The 26,572-nt window shown below is 43.3% G+C and overlaps 1 protein-coding gene across 2 annotated transcripts in view; it reads left to right on the top strand.

Annotated features, from left to right (window-relative positions):
- The first annotated feature begins 14,205 nt into the window (after positions 1–14,205).
- Positions 14,206–26,572, top strand: part of fyco1a (FYVE and coiled-coil domain autophagy adaptor 1a) — a 234,289-nt gene continuing 221,922 nt past the window's right edge. Inside the window, exons 1-6 of one of the 2 annotated variants that reach the window (XM_070880401.1) lie at positions 14,206–14,280; positions 14,394–14,468; positions 17,606–17,691; positions 19,174–19,280; positions 21,136–21,261; positions 23,908–24,014. In XM_070880401.1, coding sequence (XP_070736502.1) covers positions 17,634–17,691; positions 19,174–19,280; positions 21,136–21,261; positions 23,908–24,014 — 398 coding nt within the window. In that variant the 5' untranslated portion in view covers positions 14,206–14,280; positions 14,394–14,468; positions 17,606–17,633. Of the gene's footprint in view, positions 14,281–14,393; positions 14,469–17,602; positions 17,692–19,173; positions 19,281–21,135; positions 21,262–23,907; positions 24,015–26,572 lie in introns of both variants that reach the window. The other variant, XM_070880402.1, reaches the window with a different exon arrangement.

Below are 26,572 nucleotides of genomic sequence, written 5' to 3'. Positions count from 1 at the left end.
TGCATGCGCTTACTTTCTGCATGCTCTCGGCGACGAGACTCGAGGTGCTCAGTGCCCTCCTGGATGCTCTTCCTCCACTCGGCATTACCCCTGTGCTCGCTGACCTACATTGGCTTCCGGTTAAGCAATGCCTCGATTTCAAAATTCTCATCCTTATTTTCAAATCCCTCCATGGCCTCGCCCCTCCCTATCTCTGTAATCTCCTCCAGCCCCTCAACCCCCCCGAGATGTCTGCGCTCCTCTAATTCTGCCCTCCTGAGCATCCCTGATTGTAATCACTCAACCATTGGTGGCCGTGCCTTCTGTTGCCCAGGCCCCAAGCTCTGGAACTCCCTGCCTAAACCTCTCTAGCTCTCTTTCCTCCTTCAAGACGCTCCTTAAAACCTACCTCTTTGATCAAGCTTTTGATCACCTGTCCTAATTTCTACTTATGCGGCTCAATGACATTTTTAGCGCATAATACTCCTGTGAAGCGCCTTGGGACGTTTCACTATGATAAAGGTGCTATATAAATACAAGTTGTTGTTGTTGTTGCATTCCAGGTTTATAATACCTCATTTCAAAGAAAAAATTCTCCTCATCTAGTCTCTGGTTCTCTTGACAATTAGTTTAAATCTGTGTCCTCTGGTTATCTACCCTGCTGCCAGTGGATACAGCTTTTTCCTATTTACTATCAAAACCCCTCATAATGTTGAACATCTCTATTAAATCTCCCCTTAACCTTCGGGCTCTAAGGAGAACAACCTCAGCTATTCGAGGCACTCCACATAACTGACATCACTCACCCCTGGTACCAGTCACGTAAATCTCCTCTGTAACCTCGCGCAAGCCTTGAAATCCTTGCTAAAGTGTGGTGCGCAGACTTGGATACAGTGCTCCAGCTAAGGCCGAACAAGTGATTTATAAAGGTTTAGCATAACTTCCTTGCTTTTATATTCTATGACTCTATTAATAAAGCCAGGGACCAGTATACTTGTTTAACAGCCTGATCAAGTTGTCCTGCCATCTTCAAGGATTTGTCTACATAAAGCCCCAGCTTTCTCTGTGCCCGCAACCCCGTTAAAATTGTACCATTTCGTTTATATTGCTTCTCCTCTTCCTTCCTTCCAAAATGCAGCACTTCACACTTCTCTGCATTAAATTGCATCTGCCATGTGTCTGCCCATTTCACCAGGCTGTCTATGTTCTCTTGAAATCTACTGCTATCCTCCTCACTGTTTACTACATTTCTGCGTTTCATGTCATCTGCAAGCTTTGAAATTATGCCTGTTATACCTAATTCCAGATCGTTAATATATATCAAAATGAGCAGTGGTCCTAATACCAACCCCTGGCCGGGGGAGGGGGGGGTGGGGGGGAGAACTGTATACTTCCCTCCGGTCTGAAAAACAACCGTTCTGGTTTCTGTTCCTTAGCCAATTTTGTATTCACCCTGCCACTCTCCCTATAATGCCATGGGCTTCCATTTTTCTAACGCGTCTATTATTGAGTATTTAATAAAAACCATTTTGAAAATCCATGTGCAGAACATCAACCACACTATCCTCATCAACCCGCTCTGGTATTTCATCAAAGAATTCAATCAAGTTAGTCCAACTCGATTTGCTGTCAACAAATCCGTGCAGAATTTCATTTATTAATGCACGTTTATTCAAGTGACAATTAATTTTGTTTCAGATTATTGTCTCTATGGGTTTCCCAAACCGACGTTGGGCTGATTGGCCTGTAGTTATTGGGTTTATTCCTCTCCCGATTTTGAAGAGGAGTGTAACATCTGCAGCCCTCCAGTCCTCTGGCACAACTCCCATATCTGAGAAAGGTTGAAAGATTGGAGGTAAATTTAACTCCCCAAAAACCGGTGAGTTGGGGTTGGTGTAAAAGTATAAAAATGTAAAACCCGAACCCAACTCGCCCCGAACCAGCCAAACGTACGGTTTAAACGGGTGGGGGCACGTGGGTGATCAACCCGTGCCCGGGAGGCGAGTCCCTCATTTAAATATTTTAATGAGGCAGCGTCCCTCAGATTTTTTTTCTCTGTCCCAGGTTCAACACTGGACAGCCAGCCTTGGGAAACCTGGGAGCTGAAGGGAGGCAAGGACTGCTTCATGGAACAGGTAGGTGCTTTACCTATACTGCTTGCGGGCCAGGAGGAGTAAGAGTGTGTCCCCCTCCCAGCCCACAAAACAAACCTATTAAACAACCCAGTGATCGGACATTACCCCCACCACGTGTCCTCTATGGGCCACCCCCCACCCCCCGCACAATCTTCTCCCCATCTCCCTCATCTCTCTAGCCCTCAGCGATCTTCTCCCTGCCTCCCCTGATCTCAAGCTCCCTCCCTCCTCTGTGCACCCTGGCTGCGGCCTGGTGCCCCAGGCCAACCCTCCCGACAGCCAGCCCGCCTCTCAAACTGACTGGCTGCAGCCCAGAGATGGTTTTCAAAAATGGTATATCAGGCCCTGCCGTTAAATTTGGCAGGACCTGAGGGGAACACGTTCTCCCGGGTTTTCCAACTGTAAAACTGCCCCAACCCCTTCCCATAAATATCAGGGCCATTGTCACCAGACTCTCCGCTATTTGCATCCTTACTTCGCTCAGCAATCCAGGATGCATCCCTTCCAGATTGGATGACTTTTCTACTTTGAGCACTGCCAACCATTTATGTACCTCCTCTGTATGTCTATCCTATCCAATTTCTCTACTACCTCCTCCTTTACTGTGACATTGGCAACGTCCTCTTCTTGGTGAAGACATATGCAAAATACTCATTTAATATCACAGTCATGCCTTCTGCATTAACAAGAAGATCTCCTTTTTGGTCCTTAATTGGCCCCAACCTTCCTTTGACTATATATATGTTTATAAAATACGTTAGTGTTCCCATTTACGTTATCTTTTCTCATACATTCTCATTGCCCTTTTTCAATTCTCCAGTGTACTTTCTGTATTCGGCCGGGTTCTCTAATGTATTATGAATCTGACACATATAATGAGTCTCCTTTATCTAATTCATTTTAATCTCTATCGGCTGGATTTTCGGGTGGTTTGCGAACGGGTTTTCTCCGCGGCAAAAGATGGGGCGGGGCGCTCAGCTGTTTTTCGCTCGGTCGCGATCCTCGGGTCAGTTTTTTGCGGCGGTGCACTGCCGGGGAGCGCTGCGCTGGATGTGTAACGGCTCGCATTGCGGCACCGTCCGGGTTTCGGGACTCACCCGACCCGTACACCGCGCCGTGATGACCGCCAGGGAGTACACGGTGGTCCAGCACTGCCGGCGGCAGTGGATAAACAGACAAAACAGGTAAGTTAAGGTTTTACATTTTTTATATGTTTGCAGCGATTTGTGAGGTAAGGGTGTTGGCAATGTTTTTTGAAAGTTTTTGTGAATTTTCCTTTCCCTCTCTCTCGAGGCCTCTCTTGGAGCGCTCCCGGCCCCGCACTAAAGCTGGCGAGGATCCCGTTTTTGCGCCGCGAATAATAATGCAACACCTCTCCTTTGCACTGCACCCCTGGCACCGACCTCAAATGCCGAAAGTTAAGCAATTAATCGGTAACGTTAATTGGGCTGTGATTTTCCCGCCTCGCCTCCGGTTTCGCCGAAAACGGAGAAGCTGAAAATCCAGCCCTTTTGATCTTTAGTCATCCAGGGAGCTGTGGGCTTTGGATTCCCTTCCTTTCCCTCCGATAGGAACATGTCTGGTCTGGACCTGGACTATCCCCTCTTTCAAGGCGTCCCATTGCTCATTTAATGCTTTATTTGCAAATCTTCGATTTCAACCCAACCGGGCCTGATCTCTTTTCAGCTCGCTGAAATTACTCCTCTTCTAGTTGAGTACCCTCACCTTTGATTGTGCCTTGTCCCTTTCCATAACTACTCTAAACTTAACGATATTGTGATCACGGATTCCCAGGCACTCTACCTCTGAAACGTGCTCCACTTGCCCCACTTCATTCCCCAGAACTAGATCCAGCTCTGCTTCCTTCCTCGATGGGCTGAAACATCGGCCCAGAATTTGCGGATGGTGGTGAAGCGAAGGGATTTGTCGCTGGCCGCGATCTACACTTCACACAAAGATCTCATGATCTCGGTGTCGAGAAGTTTGGGTTGTCCGACGTTCAGTTCAAATGTATAGTGTACAGCGGGGATCCCCTAGTGCGAGCTGCTGCGATATGGCAACAGGCCGTCTGAGCAGCCAATCAAAACGCAGAATTCTCATCAGCCAGCGAACCAGGAAGTGGGTTAGCTCTTACAGTTCTAACTTTTAAAAAATGTTAGAGAGCAAAACAAAGATCGGGGCTCTCACATGGGGAAAGGCAAACCTGAAATAAAGATGGACAAACTTCTAAAACAAAATTTAAAATGTTAATTTTTTAAAAATGGATAAATTTCACACTGCACAGAATTAAGATTTGGTTTTTCAGGCCCATAAACTTTGTTTAGCAGTCAATACGCTGTTAAAACCCCAGTTACACCTAATCCCTTTGGGTCTAACTTTTAGTGGGGAATTTAACAGAGTAATTACTGTGTAAGAGCTGAAGATGTAATCAGTTCCCCTGATTTGGGTGATTACACAGATTGCCGGCTCAGTGGAGGGGGGGGGGGTGGTGGTGGGGGGCATGGCGCACCCTGAGTCAGAGTAGTGAATGACAGACTGCAATTTCAGGATTTTCGCATCCGAAGCTGTGGTTAGTTTCACAGGTGGAATGACGGAGAACGCTGCCAGTTCGTCCTCACCGCAAATTCTGGGCCAATGTGATCAAGAAAATTCTCCTGTACACATTTCAAGAATCCCTCCCCATCCTTTCCCTTTACATTCTTATCTCCCCAGTCTACATTAGGACAATTGAAGTGCCCCATTATCTTTACTGTATTGTTTTTATATTTTTCGGAAATGTGATTGAAGATTTGCTCCTCCATCTCCTTCCCACTATTTGCTGGCCCACAGTGTACACCCAGCAGTGTAACAACTCCTATTCCGCTGCTTAACTCTAGCCAAATCGATTCGGTCTTTGAATCCTCAATTACATCACCCCTTACCAGAGCCGTAACAATATTTGTGATCAATGCCGCCACCACACTCCCTTTCTTTCCTTGCCTATTTCTCCTGAATACATTGTAGTAAGGAGTGTTCAGTTCCCTTCGCTACTCTTGTTCGAGTCAGGTCACCATGTTTAAATCCCTTCATGGTCTTGTGGAGTAACCTCTTTCAGCTCTACGATCCCTTCACAAAATCCCCAGTCCTCCAACTATGGTCCTCTCGCCCGACATCCCATCATTGTTGGCCGTGCTTTCAACTGCTAAGGTCCCACCCTCTGGAATTCCCTTCTAAACCCTTCGCCTCTCCACCTCCCGATTCTCCTTTCAGGCCCTCCTTAAAAAAAACCCTCTTTGACAAAGCGACCCCCACCTAATAGCTCCTTCTTTGGTTCAGTGTCCCTTTTTAATCGTGCCTCTGTGAAACACTTTAGGGCATGTTTCTACTTTAAAAGTGCTATATAAATGCAAGCTGCTGTTGTTGATTAATCGTGATTGGATATTTCATGGAGCAAATATAAGCTTAAAGCAATGAAAATGTTCGGCTCCTCATCTAGCTCTACACTGAGGCTCCTATTTTCCTGTTACTCGCCTTATCCTTCTGAAAGTGCTGACTTTCACTGGAATTGGCTCTTCCAATGTGAACCTTACTGAAGTGGTCATTCTTCAGGTGTAAACCTAGGCTACTTGACCACACACGACATCGCAACCGAGCACAATTCCATCTCCTTGTGCGCGCTTCCCTCAGAAGTTTTTTCCCCCTTTTAGTTGCTTGGGACACTGAAGTTAAATGCAGCACTCCAGATGCTAATGATGGGTTAACTCGGCTATCATTAGGCTATCAGAGAATGTACTCCATGTTTTACAAGATTGCTGTCAAGTCGTAGTAGATGTACTGCAATTGTCCGTCTTGTTAGACAAATGAAAAATGATTCATAGATAGTACTTCAGGAGGGGAAGGAGCAGTGGGACTAAGTGAGAAATTGCATGTTGGCCCAAAGGCTTCAATCATACAATTTATTGTTAATTATTGTGAAGAAAACACAGCTGCTAGTTTCCAACTGAAATAATTCCCCATGTCAAGGGGTTCAAGTCCTACTCCAGGAATTGAGCACATAAATCTAGGCGGACACTCCAGTATTGTGCTGAGGGAGCGCTGCACTGTCGGAGGTGCCGTCTTTCGGATGAAACGTTAAACCGAGGCCCCGTCTGCCCTCTCGGGGGACGTAAAAGATCCTACGGCGCTATTTCGAAGAAGAGCAGGGGAGTTATCTCCGGTGTCCTGGCCAATGTTTATCCCTCAATCAAAATAACAAAAACAAATTATCTGGTCATTATCATATTGTCATTTGTGGGAGCTTGCTTGTGCACAAGTTGGCTGCCGCGTTTCCCACATTACAACAGTGGCTACACTCCAAAAGTACCTCCTTGGCTGAAAAGCGCTTTGAGACGTCCAGTGGTCGTGAAAGACACTATATAAATGCAAATCTTTCTTTATGTCTTAATCTAAAACTTCAGATCAAACAACGCTGTGGGTTGGGGGTTCCTCGTTGTCCAAAGCGAGCAACAACAATTTAAAAATGCAGGATACTATGAAAATATGTTATTACAGTCACAGGCTACATATGTACACCATGAGACAGAGTATTGTTGGAGTGTCTGGAATTGGAGGTACGGAACTTTCCTGAGCAGGAAGGAGTGCTGTTCCCTTGCAACTCCTAACGGGGAGTGCAAGGCATGTACCGGCCTTGAATGTAGACTGTGAGCCTCGTGTCAGGGAAGGGGACCACAGGCAGCTGGAGAGAATGACTTAGAAAAATAGGGAAAACACCGATATATGAAAATAATGAATCTGTCTGACTCCTCAAACAATACTTGAAAACATTGGCATAATTGAAATGTTAGTCATGGGGAAATAAAGCTTGTTGTTTTAAATACAGTGTATCTTTTAATACTTGGTTGAGAGAGCAGCACAGAACTGATCACTTCGGTTGATAAATCTGCATCCGTCTACAACATTGACGAACAGCAAACAGCTTTAGAGCCCACAACAAATCTGATCAGCCTTTACTGTATTTCCAACTTGGGTTGTGGACAATAAAGCTATATGTGGTGCTGAGAAAGCTAGTTTAAACTCTACACACTCTTCAGAGACCCATGCGATGGGTAATAAACAAAACCAAACCTTCATCTGCCTTGTGTCAACAAGCAGCAACAATTTTAAGCAAAATAAAAATAAACCTTATTTGAATTGCAATCAATCAGGTCTCACCTGGAAGATGTCCAGTAAACAGGTTTTCAATCCTTAACTAAAGACACTCAGAACAACCCCTTGTCATGTCTTCTCTTCAGCAGAACTGCAAAAAAAAATTGAATGAGAATGTTTTTCTTTCTATATAAATGTCACCTATAGGATTCACTTGTGCTTTTTGTAACCACTGAAGCCACGACAAAATTATTTTCCATTAGCTTCAAAAAGAGGGCAGCTGATCAGAAACAGCCAGTTTCTATATTTTGTTGTCGAAATAGAATCAGTTGCTATGATCTAGTTCAATCTTATTAACTCAATGAGAGGAATTTTAACTGGGAGCAGAATTCGGGCAGGCGGTGGTGTGAGTGGGTGGTGGTGTGAGTGGGGGGGGGGGGGGGCGTTGAGCGGATGGAAGAGTGCCAAACGCCTTCAACCTTAGCAGCAGGAGGTCATAACAACAACAACTTGCATTTATATAGCGCCTTTAACATAGTAAAACGTCCCAAGGCGCTTCACAGGAGTATTATAAGTCCAAAAATTTGACACCAAGCTACGTAAGGAAAAATTAGGGCAGGTGACCAAAAGCTTGGTCAGAGAGGTAGGTTTTAAGGAGCGTCTTAAAGGAGGAAAGAGAGGTAGAGAATTAGAGCGGTTTAGGCAGGAAGTTCCAGAGCTTGGGGCCTAGACAACAGAAGGCACGGCCACCAATGGTTGAGCGATTATAATCAGGGATGCTCAAGAGCGCAGACATCTCGGGGGATTGTAGGGCTGGAGGAGTTCACGCAAACAGGTGGGAAGGGGTAGCTGGCCGGCGGGCGAGAGTGGAGTTTGTGTGGCAGGAGGCTGCTGGCTGCTGCTTGGTTTCAAGAGAGTTTTGCCAGGAAAGTAAAAAAAAAAAACTGCATAAATGGCCTATTCTGCCCCTGGATCTTCTTCTAGCTGTCTTCACCTGGTGGGAAAGCAACAAAGGCTTCCCGCTCAGGTTGGAGTTAAAATTGCAGTCCAGGCCCAATGATGTCATCGGACCCCGCTCTGCATAGCTAAAGAAGGACCCTGCCCGCTTAAAAAATCAGGTTAAAATGGAAGCAAGCCTGCTCTAAGCACGACATCGGTGAGTGAGTCACCCGGTTGACATTATCTGCCCACTTGCTCAGCTCCCACCAGCTGGCTAAGGTTAAAATTGCCCCTCATGAGTTCTAAATCTCCGCAGTCCCTTCAATGTCTTTTGCTTACTATGAGAGGTGCAATGGTTTTGATGATGTATTTGCATCTCACAACAATGCAATGGGGTAACTTTAACCGGGTCCAGCGGGAAACCGACTGTTTCAGATCTGCCCTTCTTTGGAGTCAATGGGAAGTAGAATTGGTCAAATGTAGAATGGGTGGATGATCCAATGCCCTCGGTTTCTTGCTGATTAAGATTATCTCCATGTGGCTGTGAAATGCACCAAAATTATGCTAAAGTCAACTACATAGATTTACATAGAATGTACAGCACAGAAACAGGCTATTTGGCCAACACGTCTCTGCCTGTGTTTATGCTCCACACAAGCCTCCTTCCTCCTCTCTTCATCTAACCCTGGCAGCATTATTTCCCTTAGGTACTTATCTAACTTCCCTTTAAATGCATCTATGCCATTCGCCTCAATCACTCCCTGTGGTAGCGAGTTCCACATTCTCACCACTCTCTGGGTAAAGAAGTTGTTCCAAAGTTCACTATTGGATTTATTGGGTCATGAACTTGATGAGGTGCAATGTTTTTGAACCAATTAGAACAAGAATATTGGTCAAACAATTTCCAATCAATCACAAAGCAACCAGTTGTGAGTCCTTGCACTCACTGGCTGATTGTACAAGTTCACACAGTGGGCAAGGAGCCTTGCCCGCCAGTCAACTGGGCGACTCGCTCACCGATGTCGTGCTTAGATCAGGCTGACTTCCATTTTAACCTGATCTTTTTGAGCGGGCAGGGTCCTTCTTTAGCTATGCAGATTGGGGTCCGATGACATCATTGGGCCCGGACTGCAATTTTAACTCCAGCCTGAGCGGGGAAGCCTCTGCTACTTTCCCACCAGGTGAAAGAAGATCCAGCAGAAGAGCCTTGTCCACCGTGTGTCGGGGAACTCAGAAATCGGTTTCTTTATCTTTCATCTGGAATATTCAGTTAGTATCAAGATACATTGAAGATACATTAGGTACAACTGTAAAATGCAGAGCCTGTCTTACTCAGCAGGTTTCAAACAAAATGTGGGACTCTTGTCACAATTTAAATTTGTATGTAAGTTTGTTATTTAACATCCATTGCATCTTTTAATTTTTTTTATTCGTGAGTGACGCTGGCAAGGCCAGCATTTATTGCCCATCCCTAATTGCCCTTGAGAAGGTGGTGGTGAGCCACCTTCTTGAACTGCAGCAGTCCTTGTGGTGAAGGTACTCCCGCAGTGCAGTTAGGGAGGGAGTTCCAGGGTATTGACCCAGCAATGATGAAGGAATGGCGATATATTTCCAAGTCAGGATGGTGTGTGACTTGGAGGGGATCTTGCAGGTGGTGCTGCTCCCATGCGCCTGCTGCCCTTGTCATTCTAGGGGGTAGAGGTCATGGGTTTGGGAGATGCTGCAGAAGAAGACTTGGTGAGTTGCTGCAATGCATCTTGTAGATGGTACACACTGCAGCAACGGTGCGCCGGTGGTGAAGGGAGTGACGGTGGATGGGGTGCACTGGTGGTGGTGGATGGGTGCCAATCAAGCGGGCTGCTTTGTCCTGAATGGTGTCAAGCTTCTTGAGTGTTGTTGGAGCTGCACTCATCAAAGCAAGTGGAGAGTATGTTACTGAGAAAGCAGTGCAGAACTGATCACTTCACTTCAGTTGGACAGAAAACCATGCCTACGATTTCCCAATATGTACGACCCTGGGGCAAGCCCTCTCACTGCTGTAATCCCAACCCCACCGCCTCATAAATCATGAGGAAAACTCTTAAAAATCATAAGATTTAGTAAGAAATCATGAGTTGTTATTTTTTTCCAAACATAAACCACTATAGATAGACAATTCATTTACAAACCTCATTAGTGGCTTTATTTAATCTCCAATAGGTCACAGCTCTTTACAAAAACTATATTACTGCATCTGAAAATGCTTTGCAAAAAAACTTTTTAAAAGTCCTACCCGTTATCACCACCCCTCACCTAGTGCCCAGCAGGCCGCCAATGCAATCCCTGCAGCCGCCAACCAAAGGTATTCAGCACATAAAAGCTCTTCCCTCTAGAACCCTAGCCTGGCCATCCAAATTTAATTTGAACTGGAAAACCAGCAGTGATGGAGACTATTTGCTCCATTGTGCCATATTATAGTGCTAAGCTTTTGACTGGAGTTTTCCTAATCAACTTATGAGGATAGGTTGAGGAGGTTGGGCCTCTACTCATTGGAATTCAGGTGATCTTATCGAAACATATAAGATTATGAGGGGGCTTGACAGGGTGGATGCAGAGAGGATGTTTCCATTGATAGTGGAGACTAGAACTAGGGGCCATAATCTTAAAATAAGGGACCGCCCATTTAAAACTGAGATGAGGAGGAATTTCTTCTCTCAGAGGGTTGTAAATCTGTGGAATTCGCTGCCTCAGAGAGCTGTGGAAGCTGGGATATTGAATAAATTTAAGACAAAGATAGACTTTAATTTCTTGCAAGGGAGAGTCAAGTCTGCAGTCAACCTGTTGCTGAACTGTCCTCACGTGCTGTCTCTGAACAAAGAAAACACAGGGTTTTTATACAGTCCCTCGGCCTATAATGGCCGGACATTCAATACATGAGACATACATTAATTTGAATGGTCAAAACCCTTGTCACTCAAAGTAAAAGTACAATCCTGACCATGCCTATCTCCAGTACTTTTCCATAAACCTCACTGTATCCCAAAAGTTCATTAGCACGTTGGAATGTTATCTTATTTCTCTTGCTTTGACCAGATGAAGTTTTTCCATTGTGTCACTTTTGACCCCTTGCCCTGTTTAGCTGCCCTTCTGGGCTTCCCGTGGTTCAACAGTTTGGCCTCCTATAATTGTCCTCGGGTTACACAGCTTGTAACAATTAATCATTCTGATATGCTATTTCCCTTTAAACACCCTTCGGAAGTTGACCACTACAAAAGCCTATGTCAGCTCATTTTAATTCCGAGATCCATTCTTAACACTTTAATTATAACAGAGCTCGATTGCCCCACTTCAGTCCCCCCTTTTGGTACTTGGCTACCCAGCCCAAGATTACCAACCTAATTCTACTTCATCCTGTGTCCCCTGCTCCGTTCTGTGGTGATCAGCCACGCGGTTTGGGGGACTCGGGACGTGACCTACGTCTCAAAATATTTCAGGTTACTTGGTTAACAACTTTCGCTGTTCCATAATTAAAGCTTTTGCTTTCCTCCTCTGTTGCCTCTTTCTGAAGGCCATGCATAACCCAATTCCCCATCCGACAGCTAGCCCTAACTGTATGATCACCAATACGTGAGAGAATATACGAATCCATGGATGGATATTCACATTCATTCCCCAATTCCATACATGTTCCCACCATTGACTGTCCTTCAGGGTTTCCTCAATGTCCTTCGAATGCTGGATGGAATCTTCCAAAATTTCATGATAACGAAGTATACCTTTCTCAGTGTCCTTTTTCAATTGCGTCAAATGTTCTTTGAGACGGGGAATGTCTTGCCAACTTGGTATGTCATATTGTTCCATTTCATCATCCCATCTCGGGTTGTTTAAAGTGATTTTCTCGATGCATTCCTCTCTTCGTGGGAATAGGTATCGATGGCCTAGTTTGATCACAGCTTTAGGCGTAAAGCAGAAATTAGGTTGTGGGATCGCACACATGACATTACCATGCTTGTACTCATTTTCCTTGGTAGATATGCAGTACGTCCCATCATCCCGGGCTGCCACCTCAGTCCCTCCCTGACTAAGGGGGCTAATTTACAACGTGGATTAATCGTCTGAGTGAACCCGCACGCTATACATTGTCCTCCTTCCATGGGGTGTGCGCACATTATCACATCTAAATATTGCGTGCAACCATCGGTATGCACCCCTTGAAATGTGTCACTGAGTTTTACTACATAAAAGGGTGTATCGTGGAACTGAACCCGGGATTGGCCTTGTATCTTGCCTATGTTCTGTACTGCCCACAGAGATTCGGTATCTGTACCCTCTATCTGTGGGATAGCTAGAACCATACCTATTTCAATTCTCTGGTAATACAATTACTTGGGGACAAGAACACGTGTTGTCCTACGAACATCACAGAAGGTAGCACCATCCTTAGTCGCTTTGGACAACTGCTCATTACTTATCCAATCGGGTATTTTTCCCTGTTTCATCTGGTTTACATTGTATCGGATGTTCCCTAGTAACCATGTGCTGTACATTGCACATACAAGTTCTTTGTGTTTCTTGGGTTAGATCATCTTATTGATAGTTTGGGCATGAGGCTCTTGGATTTCCTCGACGCAGCATTTGTCTGGCGACCTCGACCCCGGTTTCTGATAACTGCAAAGTCCGATCGTTTCCTTTTAGTAAAAGGGTTCTTGGGCATTGGGCTAAGTCTTGAACTTCTTGGCCTATACTAGCTTTGTCAAATATGTTAACAGTTGCCACCCTCGCCACATACCAATAGTGTATGTCGGTTGTTGTTAGACAACAGGTAACATAAAAACCACACATTATCTCATGGTTCATTGTCGGACTATCTCGATCATATGTACCGTATCACCTCAGCGTTGTGACCCTCTGTTCCCCATTTCGCTTAATGCCCATTGTTCTTGGTCCTCAATTGGCCCACTTAACTATCCAAATTTATTATATCTTCCCTTTGGCAGTTACACTTTTAACTCCTTTCTCACAGTGATATTTACTTGCCTACGCAAATAATTACTTAATGAAAGCCGTGCCCCAAGTCTCACAGTTTGGACTGGGGTAATACAAAAGGTTCCTGTTGCAATGGGACAAGTCAGGTTGGTACCGTACTGGTATTCCCGGTGTATGGTGCTGATACAATATTCACCCTTCCCTCTTTATACAGATCGTACAGGAAAATGCTGTCCCGCAATGGTGCAATTCCATGTTATCCCATCCATCCAGGTTAATTTCCCGTGTTCATTGCATCTGTCTATCTGTCTAGCTGTCTAGGACCCAAGCTCTGGAATTCCATCCCTTGCAAATTTAGTGCCAAAAGTGAGTCAAGTTCAAGTCCCAGTCCAGTGCAGTACTGAGGGAGCGCTGCACTGTCGGATGAGACGTTAAACCGAGGCTCTGTCTGCTCCCTCAGGTGGACGTAAAAGATCCTATAGCACCATTTCGAAGAAGAGCAGGGGAGTTAGTCCTGGCCAAAATATATCTCTCAGTCAATATCATTAAAGAAACAGATTATCTGGTCATTATCACATTGCTGTTTATGGGAGCTTGCTTGTGCGCAAATTGGCTGCTGCCATTCCTCCATTACAACAGTGACTACACTTCATTGGCTATAAAGCGCTTTGGGACGTCCGATGGTCGTGAATGGCACTATATAAAAGCAAGTCTTTCTTTTTCTTTTAAAAATAACAATGAGAATTGCATGCAAAGTTCAGATTTTTTGCTAAGATATTGAAACACAGGCCAGATTTATGCCATTCTGCTGCTTAGGTCTTGTCTGGTTGGGATCATGGCCCAGTGATTGACAGGTTGAGTCAGGCAGGCTCGTGCTGTCATGTGATTGACAGACTGTGCTGCAACAACATCGCTGTCACTGCGCAGTCATCTGACAGTCCTTTGTTGACAGCGCGCCACACACTAACTTGATCGCGGCACCAATCCCGCCCCTCGCGGCTACCTATTGGTTGGAAGGGCCCCTGGCGGCGGCGCGGAGACCCGCGCTGATTGGCCGCCTCGCACGCCGCTCAGTCGCGTCGCGCGAAGGCTGGTTCAAGTTCGGTTGGTGCGCGGCCCTAGTGTGGGGGATGAGGCGGTGAGTGATGGATTTTGGAGGGGGTCTTTTGGCCGCCATCTTGAAGGCGGTTTTGTGTTATTTTGGTGACTGTGTCCGATCAGCGCACTTAATGGCTCCTGTTGTCTCTTTAGGTGGTGGCCCGCGGGCATCTTTGTTATGAAATGAAGAGCTGCCAAACGAGTGAGAGTGAGGCCTGTGCGCTGGGTGTAAGTACGCTGGCTGCAGGCTGTGGAGGCCTGTCCTGAGGCAGGGAGCAGGGGACAGGGGATTAGGGTTGCTGGGCTTTAGGGAGTCTGATCACCCGCTTAGGATCCTGGTGACCAGCATCATGCCAGCACAGAAGGAGGCCCTTGGGGCCCATCGTGTCTGAGCTGGCTCTTTGTGGCAGAGTTGTCCATTTAGTCTCCACTCCCCTGCTCTATTTCCCCATAACCCTTTATAAATGTCCACATTTTTCCTTTTCAACTAGATGTCCAATAGCCTTTTGAAAGTTGCCATTGAATCTGCTCCCACCACTCAGTGCAGCCCAGATCATAACAACTTGCTGTGTATTTCTCATCATCTCAACCCTTTGGTTCTTTTGCCAGTTGTCTTGAATCTGTTCTCCTCTGGTTATCAACTCTCCTGCCAGCGGAAATGGTTTCTCCTTAACTACCCTTCATCATTTTGAACACATCAATTAAATCCCCCCTTAACCTTCTCAACAACAACAGTAAAAACTTTCACTTATATTTTGCCATTTACTGTCATCAACCGACTAAAGTTGCTTCACCGGAGTGTTGTCAGACACCATCAGAGAAGGAGCTGTTGGGCTAGGGGGTCAAATGCTTGGTCAAAGAGAGATGAGAGAGGCGGAGAGATTTTTTTCAGCGATTTTCCGAGCTTGGGGCTGAGATGACTAGGCATGGCTGCCAATGTTGGTGAGAAGGAAGTGGTTGATTCACATGAGATTGTCCTCTGCTCTAAGGAGAATAACCCCAGCTTCTCTAGTCTCCCAACATAACTGAAGTCCCGCATCCCTGGTAGCATTCTCGTAAATCTTCTCTGCTCCCTCTCCAAGGCCTTGATATTCTTCCCAAAGCGTGATGCCCAGAATTGGATGCAATACTCCAGCTGAAGCCGAACCAGTGATTTATAAAAGGTTTAGCATACTTTTGTATTCTATGCCTCTATTTATAAATCTGAGGATCCTATAGGTGTTTTTAACAACCTGATCAACTTGTTCAGCCACCTTCAAAGATTTGTGTACATATGCATGAATCTTTGCTAAACACAGACACAATACATAAAATTACATAGAATTTACAGCACAGAAACATACAATTCAGCCTAACTGATCTATGCTGGTTTATACACCATACAAGCCTACTCTCACCCATCTTCATCTCACTCTATCAACATACTCTTCTGTTCCTTTCTCCCATGTAATTATCAAGCTTCCCCTTAAATGCAGCTTTGTTATTTGCCTTAACTACTTCATGTGGTAGCAAGTTCCATATTCTAACCACTTTCTGCATAAGATGTTTCTCCTAGTTCCTTATTGACTTTATTAGTGATGATCTTATATTTAGGACCGCTAATTTTGGACTCCACAAGTGCAAACACCTTCTTTACATCTCCGCTATCGAACCTTTTCATAATTTTAAAGACCTCTTCTTAGGTCATCCTCCAGCCTTCTCTTTGCTAGAGAAAAGAGCCCCAGCATGTTGTCTTTCCTGATAGTTATAACCTCTCAGTTCTCCAGTTCCTCAATTATCTTTTTGTAATATGGAGACCAGAACTGTGCACAGTGCTCAAAGTGTGGTCTAACCAAGCTTCTATGCCAGTTTAACATAACTTCTCTGTTTTTCAATTCTATCTAGAAATAAACCCCACTGATTTGTTTGCATTAATTTATGGCTTTGTTAACCTGAGTTGCTGTATCCCTAGATCCCTTTGCTCCTCTACCACAGTCAGACTCTCATTTTCCAAGGAGTATGTGGCCTCCTTATTCCTCCTACCAAAATGCACCACCTCACACTTGCCTATATTGAAATTCATTTGCTATTTACATACCTATTCTGCAAGTTTACTAATGTTTTCTCGTATTTTGTCGCAGTCTTCCTCAGTATTATCTATACTCTCAATTTAGTGTCATTTCCCAATTTTTGAAATTGCACTTTCAATTCCCGAGTCCAAATCGTTTATGTAAATGGTGAACAACAGTGGTCCCAGCCCTGATCCCTGTGGAACACCACTTCACACCTTCCGTCAGTCTGAGTAAATGCTTTTAACCCCTACTCTCTGTTTTATATTTTGTAGCCAGCATGTTATCCATTCTGCTATTTGTTTTCAGACTCTGTATGCTCTGATCTTAGTCATGATGATGATGACATGGCTGCCAATGTTGGTGAGAAGGAAGTGGTTGATTCACAAGAGATTGTTCCCTGCTCTAAGGAGAATAACCGCAGCTTCTCTAATCTCCCAACATAACTGAAGTCCTGCATCTCTGGTTTCATTCTAGTAAATCTTCTCTGCTCCCTCTCCAAGGCCTTGATATTCTTCCCAAAGTGTGGTGCCCAGAATTGGATACAATACTCCAGCTGAGGCCGAACCAGTGTTTTATAAAGGTTTAGCATACTTTTGTGTTCTATGCCTCTATTTATAAATCTGTTTTTAACAATCTGATCAACTTGTTCAGCCACCTTCAAAGATTTATGCATGAATCTTTGCTAAACACAGACACAATACATAAAATTACGTAGAATTTACAGCACAGAGACAGTCTGCTATATCGAAGGCCTTTTGAAAATCCAAATATATTACATTTACTGAATTACCCTTATCTACTGCCAATTTATTTATCTGCTAAGGATTTTTTTGTAGACATATTGGTATTTAAGTTGGGCTTTAATATTAACTCTTGGGTCGCAGAATCTTTTGTTTTTGCCACGACCATGGTATTATCTAACTTACACTGGGAATGAGCAAATGAGAAATACATTTACATTATTTGCCTTTTAATATGGTCGTCCTATGTCTTCAAATATTGACTAGTTTATCATCCATTTATGTAATTACCACCTTCCATTATTTTTGTGTTTTGTTTCTACGTTTCAGAATTAGGAAAATATCCTATGACTATGTGAGTTAAAGGAATACTACTGTTCCTACTAATTTCTTGTGTTGGATGTGTCTGTCCCAATGGAAGACAAACTACATGTCAGTAATAAGTTAGAAATATACAGTATACCTTGTAGCAGATAGCATTGCGGTCAGATCTTTTACTCTGCAGTTTGTGGTACTGAGGTTATGACAATATTTTCTTTAACGTGCAATAAATAAAGTATTTTTAATCAAGCAGGTTATAGACTATTTGAGTAGAAACCACAATGACGGCGGTGTCTGCTGGAGAGAGTCAGATCCAAAGGATAATCCGAGACCTAAAAGGTAAGGATTGCTAAACTTGCTCTCGACATATCCCTCTTCCCATGTGTGTGTATTATATATCAATAGATAGAGCATTACATTTTAACAATTTTGTTGGTAATATTTATCGTCCAATGAAGGACACATGTTCAGTTTTTCTTGAAGCTATCAGTGGGTCTTACACTGCTGCTATTGAGTAATCACGTAGGCAGCTTCCAGGGGCTGTCTGCCGATCCTCCTTGACCAGTCACCAGAAGGCTCACAGTAGTGATGCTGCTACAATACCCCAACCAACCTTCGTAACCCACATCCTCAGCAGAGAGAAACTATGGCCTCGATCTGGGTTGGCTACAGTCGGGAACTCCGAGTACTGAAGGATTGTCTACTTTCCCATTGCCCAATCCTATATGACTCAGTAGGTTTGCCCAATGTGTAGCTGAGCACTACTCCATCAGGTTCAATCCCAGGTCAGTTGTTGGATTAGCTAATGTTAGTCAGGCTGATTTGAAGGGTGGTAAAATTGGCCTGAATCTGGAAACTACTAGGCTCCTGCACCTGTTAACATTCAGTAACCTCTGTTGAAAGTGTATGTGTGGGAAAATTCTCTATCCATCTCCGTCTCTGTAATCCCTTGATCTTGCTTTATTGATTGTCTCGAGCTCTCCAGATCCTTAAACAATGGCCCCGATATTTGCGGGGAGGGTGCGAGGGGGGCCAAAAATGTTTCCGCTTGGCAACTGGCCAAGAGAGTTGGCACTCGGAGCCAATGCCACCTCCCTCCGTGAGGCACATAAAACATTTTTTAGACCACCCAACAATCTGTCTATCCTCTGCTGTATTTCATTGAGGAGGATTTGCAGGCTCTTTTGTAGGCTCTTTTTTTATGCCCTTGACCCTTCTCTGGTTGCATGTGCCAGGTGCTTCAGCACTACACATTCTTGAAAGTGACACGCAAGCACTCTCAAGACATCCAGTCAAGCTGACTGACAGTGAACTGAGTGATCCGAGTACTTTACTACTCACCTGCTGCCCCGTCACCTACTGCGTCAGTCTTCAGTCAGAACTGTGTTTTTGTAAAAGCAGCACGCTAATTTCCAAGCACCCCAGTATATTACTCTCGTTTTACACAGCATGTACGTCTATGATGATGTCAATGAATATGCAAATAAGCTGACCCACAAAATTTTAGTGCAAAGTGCGCTGCAGAGCGATCATGCCCAACTCGTGCCTCATTGGTGTAAATGCAGCACAACTCACCTCATGAAATACCAGAGCCATTGTTTGTTGTCATGCGAAAGAAAGCAGTGCCTTTTTGGCAAAAAAAAGCCATGGCGGGCTGGTGAAAACAGTAGCGGTTTAGCAACTGGTGGTGAGGATACAGTGCAGAAAATGAGGACAAGTGTGGGAAAGATGTTGGATGTTCAACTTACTAATGCTAATTGAGTATTATATTAACATATTAGATGACATTTTGGGATGACGTGGAATATATTGCTTTTGTAGATGCAATTTCAGAATTAAATCGAGAACACAAGGAAAATGGTGATCCAATCACCGATGACAGCACCAATCTGCACAAATGCTGCTTAAAATTAGAATACCTCCTTCAGGTAAGAATACCTGGAAGGCAAATAGTTTTGCTGTAGGCTTTGTATTGTTATTTGCCATTAACTGCACATTGTTAAGAGACATTTACAGTAATTATATCGCTAATTATTTTCTCATTGCACATCTTGGAACACGGATGGTTGGTGTTAACCCTGGCAACCACTGTTACCACAAAAACAGAATTAAACCCGTCTATTAACTTGAGAAACTATAATATAGATTGTGTTTATTCAGCGTAAAGTGGTTGTTCAACTTGATGAGTTTTGTTACAGTTTTAAAAATGGACTCGGTAGGTGAGATTTATTAGAATGAAACGAGGACTGGATGGGTAAGAGTGATTACGATAAAAATAAAAGTTGAGTAGGTAAAATTTAATACAGGAATACAGGAACTGGGTAGGCAATTATGATTATGGTAACAAGGTCTGGGTAGGTGAGATTTATCATTAATAAAAACAGGATGTTACAAATTAGGGGCTGCTGCAAATACCTTTGATGGTGTCCATCATTTCCATAACTCATACTTTTATGGGAGTTGACTAACATTGACCTATTGTGTCTGCTTCTATGCTAGAGAAACCCAGGGACATAACAATAGCATCTTCTTGTGACCTAGACTGGATATTTGTGTCTTTCGCAAGTATACTTTGGCCTCTCTCTAAAGACAGACTGAGCATGCACTTTGGGAGATGAGGCAGGTACAAATCCTTAAGTAAGGTGAACATACAGAATAGCTGTTGTGACCAGATTCACTTAATTCAATCTATACAATTTATTTTCATGTAATAATACTAAATAAAGAACACACCATGCTAGCCCAAATTAATGATTCATCTTACTTGACTTGGATAAGATGGCTTTAAACTATTCTCCAACATTTCTAATCTCTCTTCAGTTCAGCAAAAGCCCTCGCAGCTTTCCCTTTAACATACCTGACTGGCCTTGCAAACTTTCTGTTTCCAAAAACCCTCTCTACATAGAAACATAGAAAACAGGTGCAGGAATAGGCAATTAGGCCCTTCGAGCCTGCACCACCATTCAATAAGATCATGGCTGATCATTCAACTTCAGTACCCCTTGCTGCTTTCTCTCCATACCGCTTGATCCCTTTAGCTGTAAGGGCCATATCTAACTCCCTGTTGAATATATCTAACGAACTGGCCTCAACAACTTTCTGTGGTGGAGAATGCCACAGGTTAACAACTCTGAGTGAAGAAGTTTCTCCTCATCTCAATCCTAAATGTCTTACCCCTTATCCTTAGACTGTGACCCCCTGGTTCTGGACTTCCCCAGCATCAGAAACATTCTTCCTGCCTCTAACCTGTCCAATTCCATCAGAACTTTGTATGTTTCTATGAGATCCCCTCTCATTCTTCTAAACTCCATTCTTCTAAACTCTCTATTAATAAAGACATATATGAAATTGATGTGTAGGAAAAGACCAGCTGGTCGTTCAAGCCAGCCTCCCATCACATGATGACTAGAGCATCGTGACTGGACACTTCCAAATGGCATCTGTGTTTCTGGAAGTTCCACGATAAACAGAAGTCTAAATGTTACAGTAGGTAATAAACATTATAATAAATCCAGGGCTGAGGAGATGAGATTTATTATAATAAAAACGGGTGCTGGGTAGGTGAAAGTGATTATAATAAAAACAGAATCTGGGAGGTGAGATTTATTACAATAAAAACAGGGACTGGGTAGGTGACCATGATTGCAATAACATGGCTGGATAAGCGACTGTGAAGGGATAGACTTTGTACTGAAACTTAGGTTTTCTTCCTTTTAAGCAGTGGTGTGTGTAGTATATGTACAGTTTGTTTTTCACACTTTCTATTTATACTTTTTGTTAAAGTTTGACCAGAAGGAAAAAACGTCTTTTCTTGGCAGCAGGAAAGACTACTGGGATTATTTCTGCAATTGTTTAGCTAAGGTGAAAGGAGCTAATGATGGAATTCGCTTTGTGAAGTCTATCCCAGAGGTAAGGAGTTGGAGTTCTCCAGAGGACCAATATTCACTTATGGGTACTATGCTCATTTGTTTCAAACTTCTTGTTCTGGATTGCAAATCCGAGTTTTTTTTCTAGTTCTTTCTGGAAAGTAGTTGAGAGCTTGCTTGAATATTTTAGAGCGATGCTTCTGATGGTTCCCCCCGCTACAGTTTAAGCTTTATTAGTGTGTATTTTGCTCAGAATTTTTTTTAACGTGTAACTTTTATGCAGGGAAGCCCTTGTTTTCAAACTTTTGAAAAATGGATGAATAAGAACATAAAAATGTAAAGATTCATGTATTTGCATTCCTCGAACTCGGTTCTTCCACTCTGTTAAGTGTCTTTATCATTTACGTATAATTTTTTTCAGTATTTTTCCCAAAATGTACTGCTTCACATTTCTCTGCATTGAACTGAAGCAGTCATCTATTTGCCCACTCTACTAACTTGTCTGTCTGTCTTGCAGTTTTCTTCCTCACATTTTTCCATTTCTTTTAATTTGGTATCATCGGCACACTTCAGTACCTTTCCTCTTATGCTCACAAGCTAACCATATAAATGGAAAACAAAATAAGTCCTAGCACAGAACTGAGGCCTTACATGACCCACACTCAGCCAATCCAAAAAAACCATCTATTTTACTCTACTCTGTTCCTTAGTCATTGTTCTATCCATGTGACTACATTTCCTTATGTGACAATGGATGACCATTGTTCCCCCATTGGTTTTATTTATTGAGAGTTCAAGAATGTACATTCCCAATTTTGAAATGCACACTCATATACGATAGGAAGCTATCATTCATATAGGTGTTAAATAGATTTTATGAAGCTACTGTATGGTTAAGGGTACATCTACATAGATATTTTATGATGTCATGGTATATTCAGGTGCACAATCTCACATCTTATATGTGCACATTGGCATACATAGTTTATGGAGTTACTGCACATCCTGAATGCATGGTGGAAGGAATATATCACCGCATCAGACTGCTTGTACAGGACTCAGTGCAGGTCGAGACAGCTTATTTGGCCTTGGGCCCCGAGTTCTGGGGTTATTTCTGGGGCTAAGCAATGCCTCGATTTCAAAATTCTCATCCTTGTTTACAAATCCCTCCATGCCCTCGCCCCTCCGTATCTCTGTAATCACCTCCAGCCTCAAAACCCCCCTCAAATTCTGCCCTCCTGAGCATCCCTGATTATAATCGCTCAATCATTGGTGGCCGTGCCTTCAGCTGCCTGGGCCCTAAGCTCTGGAACTCCCTAAACCTCTCCAACTCTCTTTCCTCCTTTAAGACGCTTCTTAAAACCTACTTTGACCAAGCTTTTGGTCATCTGCCGTAATTTCTTCTTGTGTGGCTCGATGTCAGATTTATTTGTTTTGTCTTCTAGCACTCCTGTGAAGCACCTTGGGATGATTTACTATGTTAAAGGCGCTATATAAATACAAGTTGTTGTCATTTAGGATTGGGGAGGAATCCTGAATACTAGTGACTATTGGTTGGTGTTGGGACCTCATGGTTGATGGGTGCACTGAGCTGAGTTGTATGGGATTGTGAGATGGGTTCCTGGTGATCTCCCAACTGCTGTCTAGAATGGTTGGATGTGGATGCAGGCTCGGAATAAGTTTAGGAGACTGGCCTTGTCCTCACCAGCTGTGTACACTTGCTGAGCGCAGGTAAAATGGCCTGTTTACATCTCTGCTATGAGGAATAACTAATGGCATTAGCAATGTTTATATTGACAAATTGGTGGTTTAGAGATGATCTTATTTGCGATTCTAATGGAACGTGATAAGCTGGATCCCAAGAGTAAAGTTCCATGTTAACACTGGCATTAGGACAAGGGGACTTAGCGAATGGATGAGTGCACAGTTTAGATACAATTTTTACACACAGAGGGCGACGAACATGCAGAATAGCTGAGTCAGGAAGGCATTGGAAGCAGAGGAGCTTATAAATTTCAAGAGCATGATAGATACATTTTTGACAGAGAGGACTATTGAGGGATATCAGAAGATAAATTGGGTTAGAAGACTATGATCTTTGTGAAGAGCTCATTAGAGGAATTTTCCAGTGATGTATAATCTTATATTCCTAAGTATATTGGGGGTGGGGTTAGAGAGAAGAGACTTTAAATACATTAGGTGATAGAGATAGACCGTTTCTTAACTGATAAGGGGTTATGGGGAGCGGGCAGGGAAGTGGAGCTGAGTCCATGATCCGATCAGCTACGATCGTATTAAATGGCGGAGCAGGCTCGAGGGGCTATATGTCCTACTCCTGCTCCTATTTCTTATGTTCTGATGAGTAGTCATGGTCTCCTGAAGTTTGATTGATTCTCTTAGGGAGTTGGGAGCGAGGATTTTTTTCTGAAATCAGGCACTTGTTTTTTTTTCTTTTTTTGCCCTCACCTAGAGTTAGTATTGCTAGTGGTTGGGAGGATGGTGCATAATCTTCTGGTACATTGGGCCGATTCGCAACTTTCCTATCATATGTTTACATGCAAACATAAGTACTTCAAAGTTGTTACTACTAAACAACAATGATTGTATTGTTATGCCACTCAGTGTGAGACAGTTTTTATCTGGGCATGATAAATTCCTTGAATTAAATGATGTTTTCTTTTTTTTTAAGCTGAAAACCTCCCTTGGTAAAGGACGAGCATTTATTCGGTATTCCTTAGTCCACCAGCGCCTGGCTGATACATTTCAGCAATGCTTAATGAATGTAAAAGTCACTAGGTAAGATGCAGATGTTTGAGTTGTTCAAGGTACACCACAAAAGAGTGATTTATTAATGCTTTTGCGGATAATTAAGGTGTTGCAACATATTGAAGCTTGTTACGGTGTGGGCTTTATTCTATGCCCTTTAGTTGAAGTTTAAACTATTGTCAATTGAAAGTTTATCCTAATCAATTTATATTGAGTTTTGTTGGGTATATATTGGTGAATTATACGGCAGCTGCAATTTATAATGGTTCAGGTATTGTTTCATCTAGTTTTATAATTTGAGGCAGATTTGATTAAATATCTGAACTGTGGATCATTAGTTGATCTGGCTAACACTTTGAGTCAGTCCTTGGTAGGATCTCACTGTGTGCAGTGAGCTGGACTCCACCTGGGCAGTGTGAGGGGCATTACAGTGCACTGGGTTAGGGAGGGGGAAATCAGTCACCATTCCGGCTCCTCCTCATTATTCAGTGTCCCTTGTTGGAAGTGCATGAGTGGATGTTGGGCATCTACAGACTTGGCTGTAACGCCCACTGCAGTTGAATAGCTTGCCACCACTCACTGTCTAGGCTCACACCTGAAAAATGGCCAATTGGGTGAGATACTGGAGGGCACCGTACATCAGGATGGAATTGATGACTTCAGGGAAAGGGAGGGGGCACATTGGCAGAAAAACTAAGTGGTACATTCTGACTGTTGATGTTCAGTAAGTCACACAATGGTGTGTACAACACCCACTGAAACTGTAGTTCTCTGTCCCTGCACCCCTCTCTCCCTGCCAATGCCATTGTACTGTTTCCAGTTCTCTGATATACTGCTCGGCTTCTGTTTACCAGGACCAGTACCGGAGCTGTCCATGGTCATGTCCAAATTAACTGCCCTTGCTCACAGAAAAGCAAATAACTTTTGTTCTTGTGTTCTGTTACTCCTTGAAAATTTGGGGAATTGGAAATGTGCTATATGTGTTGTCTTGAAATTATTTATTCCCTCACTAAATCAAAGATTTTATTGCTGCAACATATTTTAACTGTTCAAAGTTGTTGAAGGTTATTGGATGCAATGTTGTGCACTAAGTGACAGTGTGTGTGTGTGTATATATATATATATATAATATATATATATATATATAATATATTTTAAAATCCATAGCATGAAATGGACATTCAGACAATCAGCCCTATTCCATCCAGAGTCCAAATATGACTATTATGGATTCCTCTCCCACACCATCTACTTGAACAATACCACTAATTTCCTGGGGCAATACAAATAAGGAGTGCTGCTAACATTAGTTTAAACCTCATTCTCCCTTCTCAACAACCCAGCGGTTTTTGAAGGTGCCAGCTGACCCTAAATGAACTCTGTTTTAGAAACATAGAAGAAAGATAGAAATTTACAGCGCAGAAGGAGGCCATTTCGGCCCATCGTGTCCGCGCCGGCCGACAAAGAGCCGCACGGCCCTCAGGTCAGCAGCCCTGAAGGTTAACCTATGAACAATGAACAATAGCGGAAAGGTAAAGAGCACCCAGTCCACCCCACACAACCGCGACACCCCTTACACCAAAACATTCTACACTCTACCCCAACCGGAGCCATGTGATCTCCTGGGAGAGGCAAAAACCAGATTTAAAAACCCAAAACCTTTTGTGGGAGTCTGTTCCACATCCATTATTCTACTTGAACCAAAAGTTTTTAAAAAATTCTAATCTCTAACCTTGTTCCAACCTTCCTGTCCTGTACGCATTTTTCTAGTTAAAGCTGATTAGCCTGATAGTTTGTACCCCAGTGCATTAAAAAAAATAGATAAGCTTATTTACTTCAACCTTATCTATTCATTATTTTATCAGCATGTACTACATCTCCCTTCAGTTTCTTTCTAATGAAAATACGTTTAGTTACTGAAACCTTCACTAATCCCATCTGGTATTCTGCAGTGTAGGGGTACTTCTCCAGTATTTCCGAAATAGTGACAAATATCAACTGAAGTATCAATAACTTTCTTTTAATTCTTTGGGGATATTAGAATGTACCCCATCTCGCTCACTTGTTAAGTGAGTACTTTGTATCCGTTTTCACAGTGGCGGAAGAGAACACAATACCAGCGGTATAAGGGAACCTAAAAATAAGTCAAGGAGAGGTACTTAATGGAATTAACACAATTTGTTTTTGTAGTGGTAATGGAGCAGACATCCAATATACAAATCTTCAGGACCTGATGGTTTCTACCCCAGTGTATTAAAATAAATTGATGAGAAAAATGCAGATGCATTTGTCATAACTTTCCAAAGCACTTTAGATTTAGGATTTGTGCCTTTGGATTAGAACATTGCAAATATCACTCATTATTTAAGAAGGGAGGGAGGGAGAAACCAGACGGTCAGTTTATCAGCAGCTGTGGTAAGTTACTGGAATCTATCATCGGAGACATAGGGGAGTTGTGGAGGGTGAGGGAGAGCGCAGTAGCGTGGGAAGAACCCAGCAAGACCCGGGACAGGAGGTCCTGCCGATCTTAACGACAGGGCCATATTTAAATAATCTCTTGTAGACTCCTGCCTGACAGCTGGCCAAAT

The sequence above is a fragment of the Pristiophorus japonicus genome, chromosome 5, assembly GCF_044704955.1.
Source record: "Pristiophorus japonicus isolate sPriJap1 chromosome 5, sPriJap1.hap1, whole genome shotgun sequence".
Classification (NCBI taxonomy): Eukaryota; Metazoa; Chordata; class Chondrichthyes; family Pristiophoridae; genus Pristiophorus; species Pristiophorus japonicus.
The sequence above is the reverse complement of the archived record's forward strand: the minus strand, read 5'-3'. Positions and strand labels throughout refer to the sequence as shown.